Source organism: Centroberyx affinis, unplaced genomic scaffold (assembly GCF_046629955.1).
Source record: "Centroberyx affinis isolate AG114_WGS23_722 - 3 ecotype Tasmania unplaced genomic scaffold, CSIRO-AGI_Caff_v1 ptg004132l_1, whole genome shotgun sequence".
NCBI lineage: Eukaryota > Metazoa > Chordata > Actinopteri > Beryciformes > Berycidae > Centroberyx > Centroberyx affinis.
Window position 1 is genome coordinate 67020 of NW_027281903.1, and position 16345 is coordinate 83364.

Genomic DNA, 16345 nt, shown 5'->3' on the forward strand with positions numbered 1-16345 from the left:
TCACCAGGGTTACCTCACAGTGTAACACATGAGACTCACACATGGAGCACACTTCCCACGCCTGCCGCTCAGTGTGACATGCCGTGTCAGGAGAGAGAGAGCGACGGAGAGAGAGAGAGGGAGAGAAACAGAGAGAGGCAGAAAAAGACTGGCAGAGACATAGAAAATAGAATGCCATTTGTTGTACCGGGACTACATTCAGTTTACAAGGCCAATACACAAGTGAGCAGCATACAATAGTGGATGGCATATGATACAAAAACTAGTTAACAGCTTTCGCAGTTGAAGTTAAATTATAAATCTGATATTTCTAGGAATGGAAAATGAGGTGTACAGTGCAAGTTGCTCCATGGGAAGCATATCAAAACATCCAGGGTGGGAAATTGTAACATCAGCCAAAAGCTAAAATTAGGTAAATTTTAGCTACAGCTGGTAAATTTGTCTGTTCTAACGACCACTCTGAAGGGTAACTAACCATCAGATCTTAAAGGGAGCTGCAGCAGAAGTGTAGATTGGGGTGACTAGTGGCTAAGTGGCTAATGCGATCTTCCATTGACCGTAAAGTAGCCTAGTATGTCTTCTGTAACTAAACAAAGCAACAAATGCTGTTGAGATTCTCCTCTCGGCACACTAGGTAGTAAAAGCTTTTAAACAATTTGCATGTTTCTGTCATTTTAGGCATAGACACTTACAGAAAAGACTTTGTTTGCAACGATGGAGAACTACAACGTAGCATATACCAACTGTTGATAGTGGGGTGATCCGCCTGAGTAGAGAGTAGACACTGTCGCACATGGGTAGGTATTCACCTCTTTAGATGCAATTTGAGACTTTGCTCAAGTATAAGTTCAGGCTCACAACATGTTTTCAGAGTAGCCTGTGAAGTAACCTGTGAAGCTGTAGCTAGCCAGCTAGCTAGCTACTGTAGCTTGTTCCTTTTGCAGGAGATGGAACATTCCAACTTGCGTGGCTAGGCTAAAAGCCTGCCAGGTAGTGTATTTCAGTGTTCACGTAAATAATACTGAATGGATTTTTATGAAATTAAGCCAAGCGAGATGTGTTGATGCCCTGTAAACAACATTCATGAATTTAACATTAACTGGTGTCAGTCAGCTCAGGGAGAAAGATTGAGAAACCAGGGATTTTTAGCGCCTCTCTGCTAGTGGAAACTTCAGCTTACTCATCTCCTGCAGGCTGTGTCAGTATAAGAGGGTTCAGCATTATTAAATCTGGTGAGGAGAAGGTTTCCTGGTGTGGCCGTGGTCTAGATCGTGTGAAATCTGTGGATAACTCTCAGACATCTGGTTCATCTCATCTTCCTCAGATTAAAAAGGAAGTCATTTTCTCTCTGTCTCTCTCTCAATGTTTCATTAAAGGTCCTCCAGGGTTTGGGACGCATGCTGTGGCGGCTCAGAGCAACAGCGACGCAAAGCCCCATGATGTCAGATTGCCCTGTTGTCTTGTCATCTGGTGTCATTTAATCATCTGTGCGAGTGTTTGCGCGCGTGCCTGTGTGTGTGTGTGTGTGTGTGTGTGTGTGTGTGTGTATTTGTGTCTGTGTGTGTGTCCAAGTGTGCAGTGTGGTAGTCTTTGCTGAAGTACAGTGGTACTGTTCAGATGTTATACATTGTCAGCACACTGGGGGCTTTCGGTGAGAAGAGAGGGAGGGGTGGAGGAGAAGGGGTGAAGAATGGAGCTCAATAGAAATAGAGAATAAGTACCTCCCCAAGATTTATTTGACCACCGTACATCTCTCTCGTGCGCTCTCTCTCTCCATCTGGACAATGCTCACTGTAAAAGCCTTATTTACTGCATCCATTGATTCTCCCATCAAGAATTGGCAAATCCTGCCCGTTATCCAGTCCTTGTAGACAGCAGAAGCGGTTCAGTAAAGCATTCACTTTGACGAGGCTTCTCTTACAGTAAGCAAACAGTCTAGACAGGCCTCTACTAGAGCAGAGTATTCGGTTTGGAGAGGCGTTTGACAGTAAACCGTGTGAACAAAGCCTGCGGGCTAGGAATGCTGTTAATCTAAGTTTAATGTGAGGCAAGACTCACTCATACAGCTGACCTCTCCATTGATGATCAGGTTATCACAAACCCATCAGCAAGGCATCATACAAGTTAAACCTGTTAGACCCCCTTCTCTAAGAAAAGAAAATGCTGCAATACTGATGAATGATGCAGGTTGGGGGATTTATAAAATTGCCACCGCTGTAGATGCAGCACATGAAATGTAAATATCATCCAGCTAAGATTGCAGATCAATTTGAATTAGGCCCACTGAGGCTGTGCTGTACTTGACTAAAAGTTTGTGTTATGATATCTGGCTTTCCTGAGGCCCGTATCACGAAGCGAGATTAGTGGGTTAGCGAGCTAACTTTGGATTTAACCCTGGCTTTTCGGTCTCACCAAGGTGGTTCACTTTTAACCGGGGTAGATCACCATGGTAACTTATGCTGTACGGCTAACCTGCTCCGGAGCAGGTTAAGTTCAGGGTATCGGATCAAAACGTATGAAAGGCCCGCCTTCTGACCAATCAGCTCTCTGGAAACAGGGAGTCACCATTCCTACAAGATCCCCATATGGACAAATATACAAATGGAAATCACAATAAAAAACTGAAAACTGTTAGGCTATTTTTGAATTAACAGACAGTAAGAAGTGCTGTAATGACGGGGCAGTTCCTCCAGTAATCTTCTCTAGCCTTGGAAGCAGAAACAACTTTTACTTTTCGCGGTTATGTTTTGTAATGCTGACAGTTATTCATTATAAGAATTTGTTCTTCTTGAGAGAAGAACTCAATGTTAGTAGCTATCCATTTCTTTCCGATGCCCATGTGTTGAAAATTATATTCTATGTCCTTTTCCCCGCTGAATCATATTACTTTTGCTGTGCAACAATCTAATTTCCCCACGGGGATCAATAGTTTCATCTTATCTTATCCGAATTGTCTGATCTAGATCTGTCCATGTTGCATATGATTGGCTATTTGTTACAAACCCCGCCTCTTTCATGTGAACGCACTCATAGCTGGATAGGTAAATCCTGGGTTGACAGAGGCAGTTGATAACCAGCTACGTGAGACCGGTTATCCAGGATTGCCAATGTTAGGTTTAGTGAAGCCGGCTAAGGCAAAGATACCCTGACTTTGTTGAACTTGCTTCGTGAGACAGTCAGGCCTCAGGTCCCTCAGCAGGTGCAAAATATTTTTTTTCAGTCCCAATTTCTAGACCTATTGAACTTCCCTGAAAAGCAATTCAAGTGCAAACTTGTTTTTGAACTCATCCAGTGGTTATCAAATCTGATTTTCCACAGCTCACAGTCCCATGAGGGATAGGTCAACCGGCATCAATCCTTCCTTTACCTTGATTGTATTTACTGTCATTTTTCTCCTCCCTTTTTCATTCTCTTTGTTCCCTCTTGTTTCTTACACGCTCTCTGTGTGTCTCTCTTTTTTTCAGAAACTACATGTCTTTAAGAAGACTCTCCAGGCCTTGATCTACCCGATTTCATCCACAACCCCCCATAACTTTGAGGTGTGGACGGCCACGGCGCCCACCTACTGCCATGAGTGTGAGGGGCTGCTGTGGGGCATCGCCCGCCAGGGCATGCGCTGCTCCGAGTGCGGTGTCAAATGCCATGAGAAGTGCCAGGACCTGCTCAATGCAGACTGTCTACAAAGTAAGGATGCAGATTTATTTTCACATCAACACACCAACAGCCTGTGGCTCAGTTTGATGCCTATTAGTTTGCTTGCCATAATGCTTTGATGTGCAGTTCACACAGTGATTTTGGAAGTCAAAGGCATGTGCTCACACACACACACACAGACACAGGCACAAATGTAGTACAGTACACAGGTATTTATGCGGGGACACACACACACACACACACACACAGAAATGAGTGCTGACACCTCTGTCCAGATGGACTGCAAGCGGAGCCAACATAAAATAGAGAGGAGCATTGCTCGCGTCAGGGTTGTGTCATGGGAGGGGTCTGGGGAGTGATGTTCAGCAACCCATATACCAAGCATTTTTAAAATGCAACTAAAGTGAAGTGCATTGATCCTTTCCTTACATGCTGAAGCTAGATTTTTCTTCCTTTTCTACTTTTAACAATAGCTAAAAACATGTACTCAAAACAGTACATTGTAATGCCAGTCATGAATGATGACAGTATTGAAAGCTTTGTTTCATTTATCAAGATTTGTTTCGTTGAAAACAACAAATATAGGCCATCTGGGTTCCTGCAACAGCTAACTGATAAGCAAAGCTACCACTCTCTCTTCATGCTTTTAGCATTACAACATGATTATGGTCTTACAGCAAAAAAATGAAAATAAACATTTAAATTTTGTTTTGTCTAAAAATACATAGTTTGTCTGGGAATCTGCAAGTGTATACCATGCTTGTGCATTACTTCTTCTCTACTTTTTATCCTACATCTCAATGTGTATCTATGAAAACCAGTGCTATAAAAACTACAATACAAAACATGTGAATGTACTGTTACGGTTACTGTCCCCTTCCACTCATAGCTGCAAGTGACATGGCGCATTTACACTGCATGTTCAATCACTTGCACCCATCACAATCTCAAATCAGCTTTTTCAATCAGGCACACCCCCACTGTTGCAGTGTTGACTAACAGGAACAATGTGACATGCAAGCTTCAGGATGATCCTCACGGCAATCCTCACACACTCTAACTGGATTAGCTACACCCTGGCTGTTGTAAAACTCACTGTTTTTATTCAAATGGTGATTAATTTTTAATCGCATTTCAATCTGCACTCGTAACCTCACTTGAGATACAGGATGATAACGTGATTAGATACAGAGGAAGCGGAAATAACTGGCACATGTCCGTGTTTTGCCTTATTCACACATGCAGATTCATATAAACAAAAACACACTCTCTCTCTCACACACACACACACACACACGCACGCACTAAATGCATGAATGTGCGATTCCCCCTCCTCCACATATGCTCACACAGTCAGAGTCACAGCCACACACATTAGCTCTGGGGAGTTGCTCTATTTTAGGATGCTGTAACACCCTGGTTCTCTGTATATGTGTATGTATAGTTTGTATCTAGAAGTAGAAACACAGTACTGTTTTACAGTAGACTTGTTGCCCTTGTTTTGGGATGCTTCACCAGTTTTTATTACTTTCGTGTTTCAGGAGCAGTGGAGAAGAGCTCCAAGCATGGTGCTGAGGACAAGACTCAGAACATCATCATGGCTATGAAGGAGCGCATGAAGATCAGGGAGAAGAACCGTCCCGAGGTGTTTGAGGTGATCCAAGAGATGTTCCAAATCTCCAAAGAGGATTTCTCCAGCCATCTGAAGACAGCCAAGCAGGCTGTGCTGGAAGGGACCTCCAAGTGGTCCGCCAAAATCACCATCACAGGTCAGCCTCATCATAGTGACTTTGTGACTCATTCTCCATACAATCCACTAAACATATCATGCGTTATGCAAAAAAGTTGGTTCATTTTACTTTAGATTTTACTTTAAACATCAAAATTTAATATTGCAAAATGCCTTGCAACTAGTAGGAAGCATGAGCTTTCAGACACACCCTGATACTGCAGCATCTGACCCTTGACCTCTAGACCCTGACCTATAACCCCTAACTCAATCCTCTAACCCCAAATCAACAAGATTGTCATTACAAGTCAGGCTGATCTCAAATGACAAACACTCAGACCGTAATTATTATTTATTTTGATTAACCTCCAAACCTTGATTGTTAACCTCTGACCCAAAACCAAACAGACCAATGCAGGTTTAATTTGATGAAATAGAAGTTTGGGAAGAAGCAATTTGTTAATGCCATGAGGTTTACTGCAACATAAGTCTCATGTAGACGGTGATTTACAATCTAGTCATAATCTAGACTTTTTCAATTTAGGACCCACATTTGAGAACTAAAGTTTAATTCTTAGACTGGTCTAAAGCATTTCCCTTGTTAATGACAGATTGAAATCAGATCTCAGTCTATGACGTGGTGCTGATAAAAAGGAAATATGGGCAACAATTACAGGAGTTGAGCAGTGGGAGAGCTCATCAGGTTGCGACAATACTTGCCAAATACGTAACAGCAGCAACTAATCACACAGTATTTGAGAAGGTGGTAATAAACACAAAGTGACAATGATGACATATGATTATTGTCTAAGAAATTGTATCTGTATACTTGTTCAAAATGAGTGTGATCGTTATGCCTTTTTTGAGCTCACTGGCATGCTAATCTGTTGTAAAGTTTTGCTCACAGAACCTTCTACAGTGTACACAGTGCCTTGGAAATGAGCAGCACCTCAAGCTCTCTCAGAGATGTCAATCAAAATGTCATGCTCCTGAGTGCAGTTTGACAGTACAACACTTTGCAATATGTTCCGAAAAAGAATGATTTGGGGTTGTTTTGAGCCCATATTTCTATTAGGCATAACTTTTGCACCTTTTTGGCCAATAGTATCTCCTTGGTCTGCTTAGGTACATAGAACAAACATTTTCTCTTTGTGGAGTCTTAAATTGAAAATTAATGGAAAACATTGTTTTTCCTTTTCTTACCTCTTACCATCCCTTTACTAACATGTTATTGAATTGCCCACAAGTCCCATTTCCAGTCAGAATCATCTCAAACAACCAACCTTAATTATTATTCATTCACACTTCACCTCTAGAGCTTCACTGTTACCCTCTAACCGTAAACCTCCCGCACCAACAACGATTTTACTATACTAAAATACATTAAAACAAAGGAAACCATATCAGGTAACCAGTCTGTTGAAACCCTCAAAGCTACTGATATGTCTTATGTAAACAATGATTCACAGTAATGGCAAGGGATGCTACAGTTTATGCATGATTGCCAATACAAGGGATGTGATGTAACTCTCCCTTACGCAATAATCTAGGCTGAGTGCTTACGTAGAAGCCTTGCTCGAATACTGGAGGAAAGCATCAAATGTGGGTCTGTTGCAGTGGTTATCGAGTGGGAACCTTACATCTGTGTGGGGGAAGTGAATGAGTGCAGTCTCCCTTTCCTCCACAGCTATCATCAATGTACTCTTGAGTAAGGCACCGAACTCCCTACTGCTCTGGCAGAGCTGCTCAGTGGTAAACAGTACAAGACTTACAACTACTCACCCCAGGTCATAGTCAATAAGAGTGTGCACTTCATCAACTTGTCTTGTTAAATAAGGGTTGTGTATTTTTATGGCCCATGACACCACAAGAGGGCAAAACATGCCAATCCCTTACACTGATCAAATAGTCTAGTCTACAGTTCCACCTCATTAGTCTCCTTAGCACCAACAACAACTTTAACATCTTCAATAACTTCTACAATGCCTAGTCAGTTTCTGTCCATATGTAAGACCTAGTGGTGGGAAGACTGATTCCTTTAACTAACTCAATTCTTTCAGGCTGTCCGACTGTAGTGAATAGAGTCAGGACCGGTTCATTTGATGAACCGGAACCCATTTCATAAACTCAACACCTTGGCCAAATAGGGTCTGTCAGATTCAGCTGCATTTGCTTACTTGCCATTGTGTCCATTCAGTTGTCTCTGGAAACATGTTAAATGCTCACTGACCAAAATACAGAATTGTGTATTTGTCCTGAATGCTCATTTTGTGTCCACAAGCATGTTGGCTCACTGAGAACTGTTACGGAGACACTGAACCATTTTTAAATTTTGATTCAGTTCAGTTGGCGAACCAATTTGACTCATTCACTTTAAAGCATCGTTCAAATGAACAATTTATTCATGAATTGACCCATCACTAGCTTGGCCCTCTTTAGACCCTTTAATTTGTATACAAGCACATACATGTACCTGTATATAGGCTGTAATATTCATATATTGGCTCTTCATATTGTCATATTCCTCTCATTTGTTCTTTATTGCATATACTGTATGTTGATATTTTTATATTTTTTCTCTTGTTTAATACTAAACATATATACAGTATATATATATATATATATATATATATATGATGTATATATAATGTGTGTATATATATATATATATATATATTTTTCCCCACAGGGATCATTAAAGTTTCATCTTACTTTTATCCTATCTTAACATCAGTATCATTAACATATGATAGAAAACCATTGACTTAAAAGGCCACATCCCTGGGACTTCATCCCTGGGACTTCATCCCTGGGACGTAATGTGGAGTCCCAAGCATCAATAGTTTGACCAGGCCCCTCTGGTATTTCACTTTCACTTTTACTTCATTTTACATAAAGTACGTACTCCCACGTAATCGCTGCATATATACATTTTCCCTGAGCATGTACAGAGAATTTATTCCATTTCACCACTGGCCACTGAAAGCAGGCCAGGAGGTTAGCTATGTAACCTCAGCCTCCCATGCTTCGGGCTGCCGACTGCTTGCCCTCAGCTGGCATGGCCCCTTGTTTTTGGGGCGTCGACGCTCCTCGCTCCAATCCATTTCCATGGTAACAGTGCCAAGCCCGGCTCTGCTCTGACTTATTGCCCAGCTTGCATTTCTGCCAGTGTCAGTACACAAGAGGGAAAGAAAGAGAGAGGGAGAGAGAGAAAGAGAGGAAGAGAAAGGGGGAGAAGGAGGAGAGAGAGAGGAATAAATGAACGAGATGAGAGAAAGAGAGAGAGAGAGGCGAGAAAAACCCAGGGCTGCCTTAATCTATCTCGCAGGGGCTTATCGAACTTCCCATTTTAGAATGTATTTATTGAGTCATTATTTATTTATTATTCATTTGATAAACACCAACTGGCATTGATCCTGTAGCACTCTCACAGTGACCATGAGATATTCTATATCAGCTGAATGCGCATTTTCTGAGCCATGGCATTAAATATTTCTCGGTGACTGTGAGATATGAGCCTCAGAAGTACCATAATCAGCTAATTCTGATATATCCGCCAATCACCGAGTCCATTACCTGCCAATATAATGCGCCAGTGACCCCATCGCATGACCCTCGGATACTGGGGAATTAATGGAAGCTTATCAAACATGCAGGTGCCTTGCTCAAGGGAACCCCGCTGGTGATCTTTGAGGAGAGTGTTAATCATTTACAGGGTTGTCGGGCAAAATTATACCGAGTGAACTAGATCTCCTCTATTCAGTTAGCTTTCCTTACATCATAAGTTTATCATCTGTTTACGCCTCTGGGCACGCCTGCCCCATCTCTGCTCCTCTGTACTCTTCTAACCTGTGGAAATCTTTCACTTTTTCCACTTTATAATGATAAAAATGACTAACTTGAAATAACATAAGGATATATAAGAATAAAACAACTATAAATAAATAAAATCAACAAGAATATAATACCAACTAAATACCAACTCCCGCCAACTGTCTCTCTCCACCCTTGCATGTCTCTCTTACATCCCTCCTTTCCCTGTATGGGAGGCATTTGATTTTTCATCCGCCTGGGGCAAGCAGGCCATAGCTCCTAATTTGTCGATACCCTCCATACCCTGCCCACCAATTCCTGTCAGCGTTTGGAGGAGGGATATATATGTACCCTGAATTATTTAGACTGTCACTTATGCATATTTAATGCCCCAGTGTCCTTTTTCCCTTTTATGGTCCTGTGAAATACTACTGTCTCTCTTCTCCTTTACCTTCCTCCACTTGGAGAGTCTGTGTGTGTGTGTGTGTGTGTGTGTGTGTGTGTGTGTGTGTGTGTGTGTGTGTGCGCACGTCTGAGATTGCCTGCCTCAGTGTGTGTACATTGTATATTTCACCTTGCTGCCAAGTCTGTTTGCATCACTATGTCTAATAAACATATTTATATTGGACAGAAACACTTGAGGTTTATCATGACCCTGCAGACCATGTAAATGCAGATGCAGATGCAGCATGTCACTGAAACTCTTATATAATAGCTATTTGTTTCGCTGCTGCTACTGTGCACTGTTGCCCCATCACTGGCTTTACGTTTTGATGTATCAGACTGAAGAATTTTTTTCACTTTTGTTTTTATACAAAAGCTGAAAGTATGTGAAGAGGAGGAAGTGTCGCTGAAGCCAAGTCTTGAGAGAACGTGGGAATGTTGTAGTTAGGGGTGCACAATACAATTTTTTTCAGTACAAGTAATTTACTTACTTGCTGATATTGAGTTTTGGTTCTGACATTTTGGTATTTTACAGTTAAAACACATGTGCCCCAGGCTCCAGCCTGCACAGGAGTGCGCACAACCTACGGTATTGGATCTTGCGGCAGTTTATATATTCCAGGCTATAAATTCTATACTGGTATCGGCTCTGATGCTGATAGCGATAGCGAGTTGTAGTAGTGGGCAGACACAGCACACACGGGGGTGGAACTGAAGGATGGGGCACTAGCCTGCTGGGCTAGTAGAGTGAAATTTCTACTAATCTAAATTTCTACAAATCACAAGTTTGTGTTTTTTTTATATTTCATATTTGATCAGCTCAGTATAAGTAATGTAATGTTCAAGTTTAACAAGGTAAATCATGCTTTAGAATTAGATGCATACAAAAAAATATGAAAAAATACTTCTGTCAGTGAGCTGAAGAGCTAAAGAGCTGCCTGCCTGTCTGTAGTGTTGTTGCCTCAGCTTTGAACTTTAGTAAGACATTATGGGCTCTATTTTGTGATGCCGCATGGCGGATGGCGGGGCATTTTTGTAGGCCGCACACAGGTTTTTTTCTCGCCTGCGCCTGTTTGGCATTTTGGTGACTTCCCGTGAACTTGACTGCATCGAAGTGGGAGTAGAGGCGCGATTGGGGTGTGTCAGTAACAATCAAGTGGCGCAGTGCAATTTTGGTGTCAAGGGTTGTGGGGATTTTCACTTGCACGCATTGCCTGCCTGCTCAGACCATGTCAAAAACGCAAGATGTAGTCGTGTTATGTGCTATTTTTATTGGTTTCACCAAGCTTTTTGCGCATGAACAGTTTCCTCTTGGGAGACGCTTTCGTGGCAGAACCGCTCTGGCGCCAGCCACTACCATGCTGATGTATTCGTCCTAATCCAACCCGGTTCCCAACTGCGCCACAGTTGCGGCCAGTGGTGTAGTCTACGTGATACGCAGGTATACGCTGTATACCCACTAAGAAAGCTCCAGGATTTCCGTATACCCACTTAAAAATGTGCAAGGATACGTAACAATATAGTTTTGTGACAGAACTTTCACTTCAGTGATTTTGTTTCGCAAATACCGGGTAGAGTATAACTGCAATAAAATAAGTTTTGCAGGGGAAGGCATCTCCTCCATTCACACTTCCATTCATAAAACTAGCGCAGTGCCCGTTCGCCCCGCTGCTGCACAGACCCCTGTTCGCTTGTTTATTCAAAGTTTATTAATATTGAACGTGTCGCGTGTCCAAATTGCACCAAATCCGACACTGCACGTCCTTGGGTCCCCAGCAATACACCTGCCAAGTGTCAAGTAGATCGGACGAACGGTTCTCGAGATATGCGAAGGACACACACACTCACTCACAGACAGACAGACAGACAGACAGAGATTCCTTGCTTTATAGTTAGATAGATTCACCCTGTGCGCTCTGTCTGTGTTACGAAGTGCGGAACGTGGTGGCTTCCCATATAGGAGGGACTTTGATAGCCACCACCACCACCACACCACACCACTGGTTGCGCCACATCCCTCTGGCCACAGTTGCTTTGCGCCCTGTGCCATTGATTTACAAAAATAGAGCTCTAAGTTACAGTGAATTAAGAAAGTTCTAGAAAATTCAATTTCCATCTTCCAAGTGAAAATCTTCAAGAAATTTGTGAATATACACCAAACTTTAGATGGTTAATTTGCTGACTGTACTTTAATGCATTTTCCCCTCTCCTTCACCACCAACCCCTCCACCATACTCTCTCCTCCAACCCCCCACTCTACCCCAACCCATCCCAGTTATGTGTGCCCAGGGGTTACAGGCTAAAGATAAAACCGGCTCCAGTGACCCCTATGTCACCGTCCAGGTGGGCAAGACCAAACGCAGGACGAAGACCATCTTCGGCAACCTCAACCCAGTCTGGGATGAGAAGTTCTACTTGTGAGTACTATCTGCTTATTTGACCTTTATCCAACCACATAATCCCATTGAGATTAAGAATCGCCCGTTCAAGAGAATCCCAAGAGAATCTTAAGAGATTGGTAAATACTTAAGAGCTCTGCAGCCTCAACCCAGACCTGGGTGCACAATAATATTTGCAATATTTCTTAGCATTTCTTTTATTCTTCTTGGGGTACCAGATGGATGGAGCCAGTTCAGATAATGTCAGAAAAATATGTGTGGGATATTCCTCCCATCTGATAAAACAAACACTAAGGGGGCGGCCAGACAGAAATGTATATGGATTTGTCACTCTCTTTTCTTTGTCTGATTGGAATGTGAAACGGAGGCGTGGTGTTTTTGAATAAAGGCAATTGACCAGCACAAGCTCCTTGCTATAGCCATTCTCGTATAGCTACACTTGCTAGCCAACTAAAGCATCAGTAACAGAATTCACAATTTGAACATTGTGTTTCTTTACAACCAACCTGGAAGACCAGTCTCTGCATTAATATTATCCCAGGCCATACTAGTTCTGTTTCTGTCCTTGTAAATTGGTGGTCTGCTGTCATACAACTTACAGCTGTCTACGAGTGAAATTAGTTGCTCTTCTATTTTGAAAATCGAGAGAAAAGGTGAGTTCCACCTTTGCAATCTCTGATAGGCTAGTGAACATTTAGCGAATAATTACTTATACTGCGGTTCAAAAAAGATAAAATCGTTTCAAATGTACAGAAAAATAGAGATAACGCTGCATAAAAAAGACGGACAGCCCTCCATTCTCTCCCTCAGTCGTCAGTGTATCAGCTTCATAGTGAATACATTGGCTCAATTCATTTTTGACGTATACAAAATCTCTGTCTGGCCCCCTGAGAATGGTTTGGACATATTATTTGACCCAGGCCCCAACCCATTGGGCATTAGTCAAGGCGTTTTGTTTTGTTTTTGTATTTTTTTAATCTGTAATTCTGTGTCTGTGGATGTGGCATTAGGGAGCGACTCCAGAAGGTTCAGGGAGGGTTTGTCATGTTGATTTAGACAACTGAGAGAGCAGCTAATGGCGTTTTTTGATTCATGCATGCACGGATGTTCTGCAGTGCCATTCTTCCAGAACATTCTTTCCAGACCCCTAGCTAGTATTTCTGTATGAAACCATTATTTTCAAATGTGAATGGCCCTATCGGCCTCCAGTTTTATGTCCTTTTGTGTGTGTGTGCATTCTCAAACAAAATGTGGGTCTTTGAATAATTGAATATGTGAATGATTTTAATGGCGAAGAACTTATGGCAAGGCATTTCTGTGTTTCTGAGATTCTGTGTGTGTGTGTGTGTGTGTGTGTGTGTGTGTGTGTGTGTGTGTGTCCGATGGCGGTTAAGGGCTAGGCTCCACACCTGTAATGAGACTCCAGTGGTGGCTGTAATAAAACTCTCTTCCTCTACTACAGGGATGTAGATTAATAGAGCGATACATTACTGTGTGCTCGGCAGAGAGCAAAGCCCCTGACTAGTGCAGCAGCAGCCTGCACTTAGAAGGGGATTAGTTAAAATAATACTGCAGATACTGTTTGTCTGGCTGTCGCACCCAAGATGTCATTAGAACAAAATGTAATCTGTCGGTTTTAATTCCAGAGCCGAACTTTTTGACCCCATCTAAAGCTAAGTGCTTTGGCCACCTCTGTTCAATTTAGCAGTCATTACTGTGAAACTTCTGTCAGCTGCACTGATGCAGGGAGGGATAAAGAATAGAGAGACAATAATAGTAACGTGTTTTATTTTGTAAAAACAAGATTTTATAGTAAAAAGCATGTAGTTTTGAACGGACATACAGTTACTACAGTTATTCTTGCAGCACACAGCTATTTCCTGATGATTTTGGTGTGAATTAGTCCACTGGGAAAGTGTAACGATGTAGGAGATGGAGAGGAAAGGTCAATTTGGACATGTAGTGTCTCACGAGAATTCTTGCTGTCAAGCAGAGAGCCACGATCTGCACGCTACGCACGCACACTCGTATATACACACCCATGCGCCTCACACACATACACACACTCACTCATTTGATTCCATGCAAGAATTGTTCCCCATATGTTGCTTAGGAAGGGATCAGGAAGTGTGAGTGTTTGAACTCATATTCATGCTTGAATTGTGCATTTGACTGTCATTACGCTCCACTGAATATCCCAACCTGATGAGCTGTCACTAAATATGCCGTTGCTGTTGCTGTTGTTGTTTTGACCCTCCATAATCATCTTCCAAATTGCAGTGAATGTCACAACGCCACTGACCGCATCAAGGTGCGCGTGTGGGACGAGGACGACGACATCAAATCTCGGGTCAAGCAACATTTCAAGCGCGAGTCAGACGATTTCCTGGGCCAGACCATCATCGAGGTCCGCACGCTGAGCGGCGAGATGGATGTTTGGTACAACCTGGGTATGTTAATCTCTCATCTCAGGGACTGCTTGCATTGCAAAATAAGATGTTGTTCATTTGAAAATCATTTTGATGCTTATTCTGATAAAATGATTACTGACATGGAAGGAAGGAGGTCCACTTGAGGCCATCATCACTGTCCGGATACTGAGCAGCCAGACGGACATGTGGTCCCTTTGCTCTTACCTCAGGGTCTCTCACTGTTTCCTCTCTCGAACATCGCCGCCTCACTGTCACCATGCTGCATGAGGTCGAATGGCAGCATAATGGGAGCTCCCACTTCTGTTGAAGTATTATGACTGGCGGATGCTCTCTTTGTTTGCCTCTCCAGCTAAAAGGAAGCAATTTGCGGTAATAGTGACCCCTGCCCACTGCTGCTGCTCAGTGCCTTTTTAAACGTTCACAATGAATGTTTAAACAGGCCTTTGCGGATGTGGGTGTCCACCCCTCCAGCTCCTCTCTTCTCTAAGCCTCTTCAGCTCCTCTTCAATCTGGGCTTCTGCGTTTTTCCAATGCCCGGCTCAATCTTTTTGTCACATTTTATTTTTCACTTGTCTATCTCTTGACCAACTGACTGTTGTGGAGCTTTTCTCTCAATGGAAACAGCAAACGTAGAATTGTGTGTTAGCACAGAGCGAGGCCATTTGAAGTCTGTGAGGTTAGGATCTGTGGTTTGGACACTGGGGTCATGAGTTCTCAGACCATGTGCTGGTGTGTGTGTGTGTGTGTGTCTATGCATGCACAGAGTAGTGTCTAGTCCCCCTGGCTACAGCACATTATACTGGAGAGCAGAGGGATGCCGAAGCTCAAAGGGCTTTACTTTTCTGTGGGAAGCAGAGAGAGAGAGAGAGTTATAGAGGTTGAACAGTTACCTGTCACAGTGACAGTCATATCCTAACAGGGAATCTGACTATTGTCATGAGATCTGACAGTATCTTGACAAATGTAGTAGAAGTGAGCTTTAGTGAGTTTTGCTAGGCTGTCATTTTAAATATCAATGTTTCCTGAATTCATCTGCCTGGTTTAATAAAAGTTAATTACAAAGATTCTGATCCCTGCTCGCAAACCCTGTTTAAATTGATTTCTTTTTTAAACTAGATGGGGTGTGCAACAGTTTTCACTGCTTATTAAAGGTAGTACATGTAGTATTTTAAACATCAATTTATCTTTGTCAAATTAATTGTGACACCTTGGTGTAATTACTGTAATCAAATGAGACCATGTTCAAGATGATTAGTAGCCTCTATCTCAGGCCATTGATATTACTAGTGCAGTGCCCGTTCAAAATAGGCGTAGTCTATCAGTCGCTTGCTTTGAGCCCCGCTGCTGCACAGAGCGCTGTTCGCTTGTTTATTCAAAGTTTATTAATATAGAACATGTCGCGAGTCCAATCCGACATTGCATGTCCTTGGGTCCCCAGCAATACACCCGCCAAGTGTGAAGTACATCGGACGAGTGGTTCTCAAGATATGCGAAGGACACACACACACACTTGCTTTATAGTATGATTAGTGGTAGTGTTTCTCTAAATTAAGACATTTTCCATAAAACCCACTACTTCCTGTCACAAAGAGGATGTTTCTACTCCTGCTCCTCCTCTTTGGCCTCGCTCCACGGTGCATTTGCTTTGAAGAGGGTTTCTCTTTTGCTTTACTGAAGAGTATAAACATGTTCGAAATGTTTTTCCGTGCGCCTTTCACTCGTTCCACCATGTGCCATTATAAGAAATTTCTGAAAGCTTTAGCTGTAAGAACAGCTTTTTGTTTTGTGCCGTAAAGCAATCCAGCAGATTTCACATGAAATCTGACCCAGTAGCACACAATGTAAAAAGCAGTGGAGAGGTCGGTAGAGGCTGC

At 42.5% G+C, this 16345-nt stretch overlaps 1 protein-coding gene across 1 annotated transcript in view; it reads left to right on the forward strand.

Moving 5' to 3' along the window:
• LOC139663842 (protein unc-13 homolog C) overlaps positions 1-16345 on the forward strand; it is a 111272-nt gene that overhangs the window by 19527 nt on the left and 75400 nt on the right. Inside the window, exons 8-11 of the mRNA XM_071542598.1 lie at positions 3465-3684; positions 5196-5423; positions 11916-12057; positions 14320-14489. Of these exons, the coding sequence (XP_071398699.1) occupies positions 3465-3684; positions 5196-5423; positions 11916-12057; positions 14320-14489 (760 nt within the window). The remainder of the gene's footprint in view (positions 1-3464; positions 3685-5195; positions 5424-11915; positions 12058-14319; positions 14490-16345) is intronic.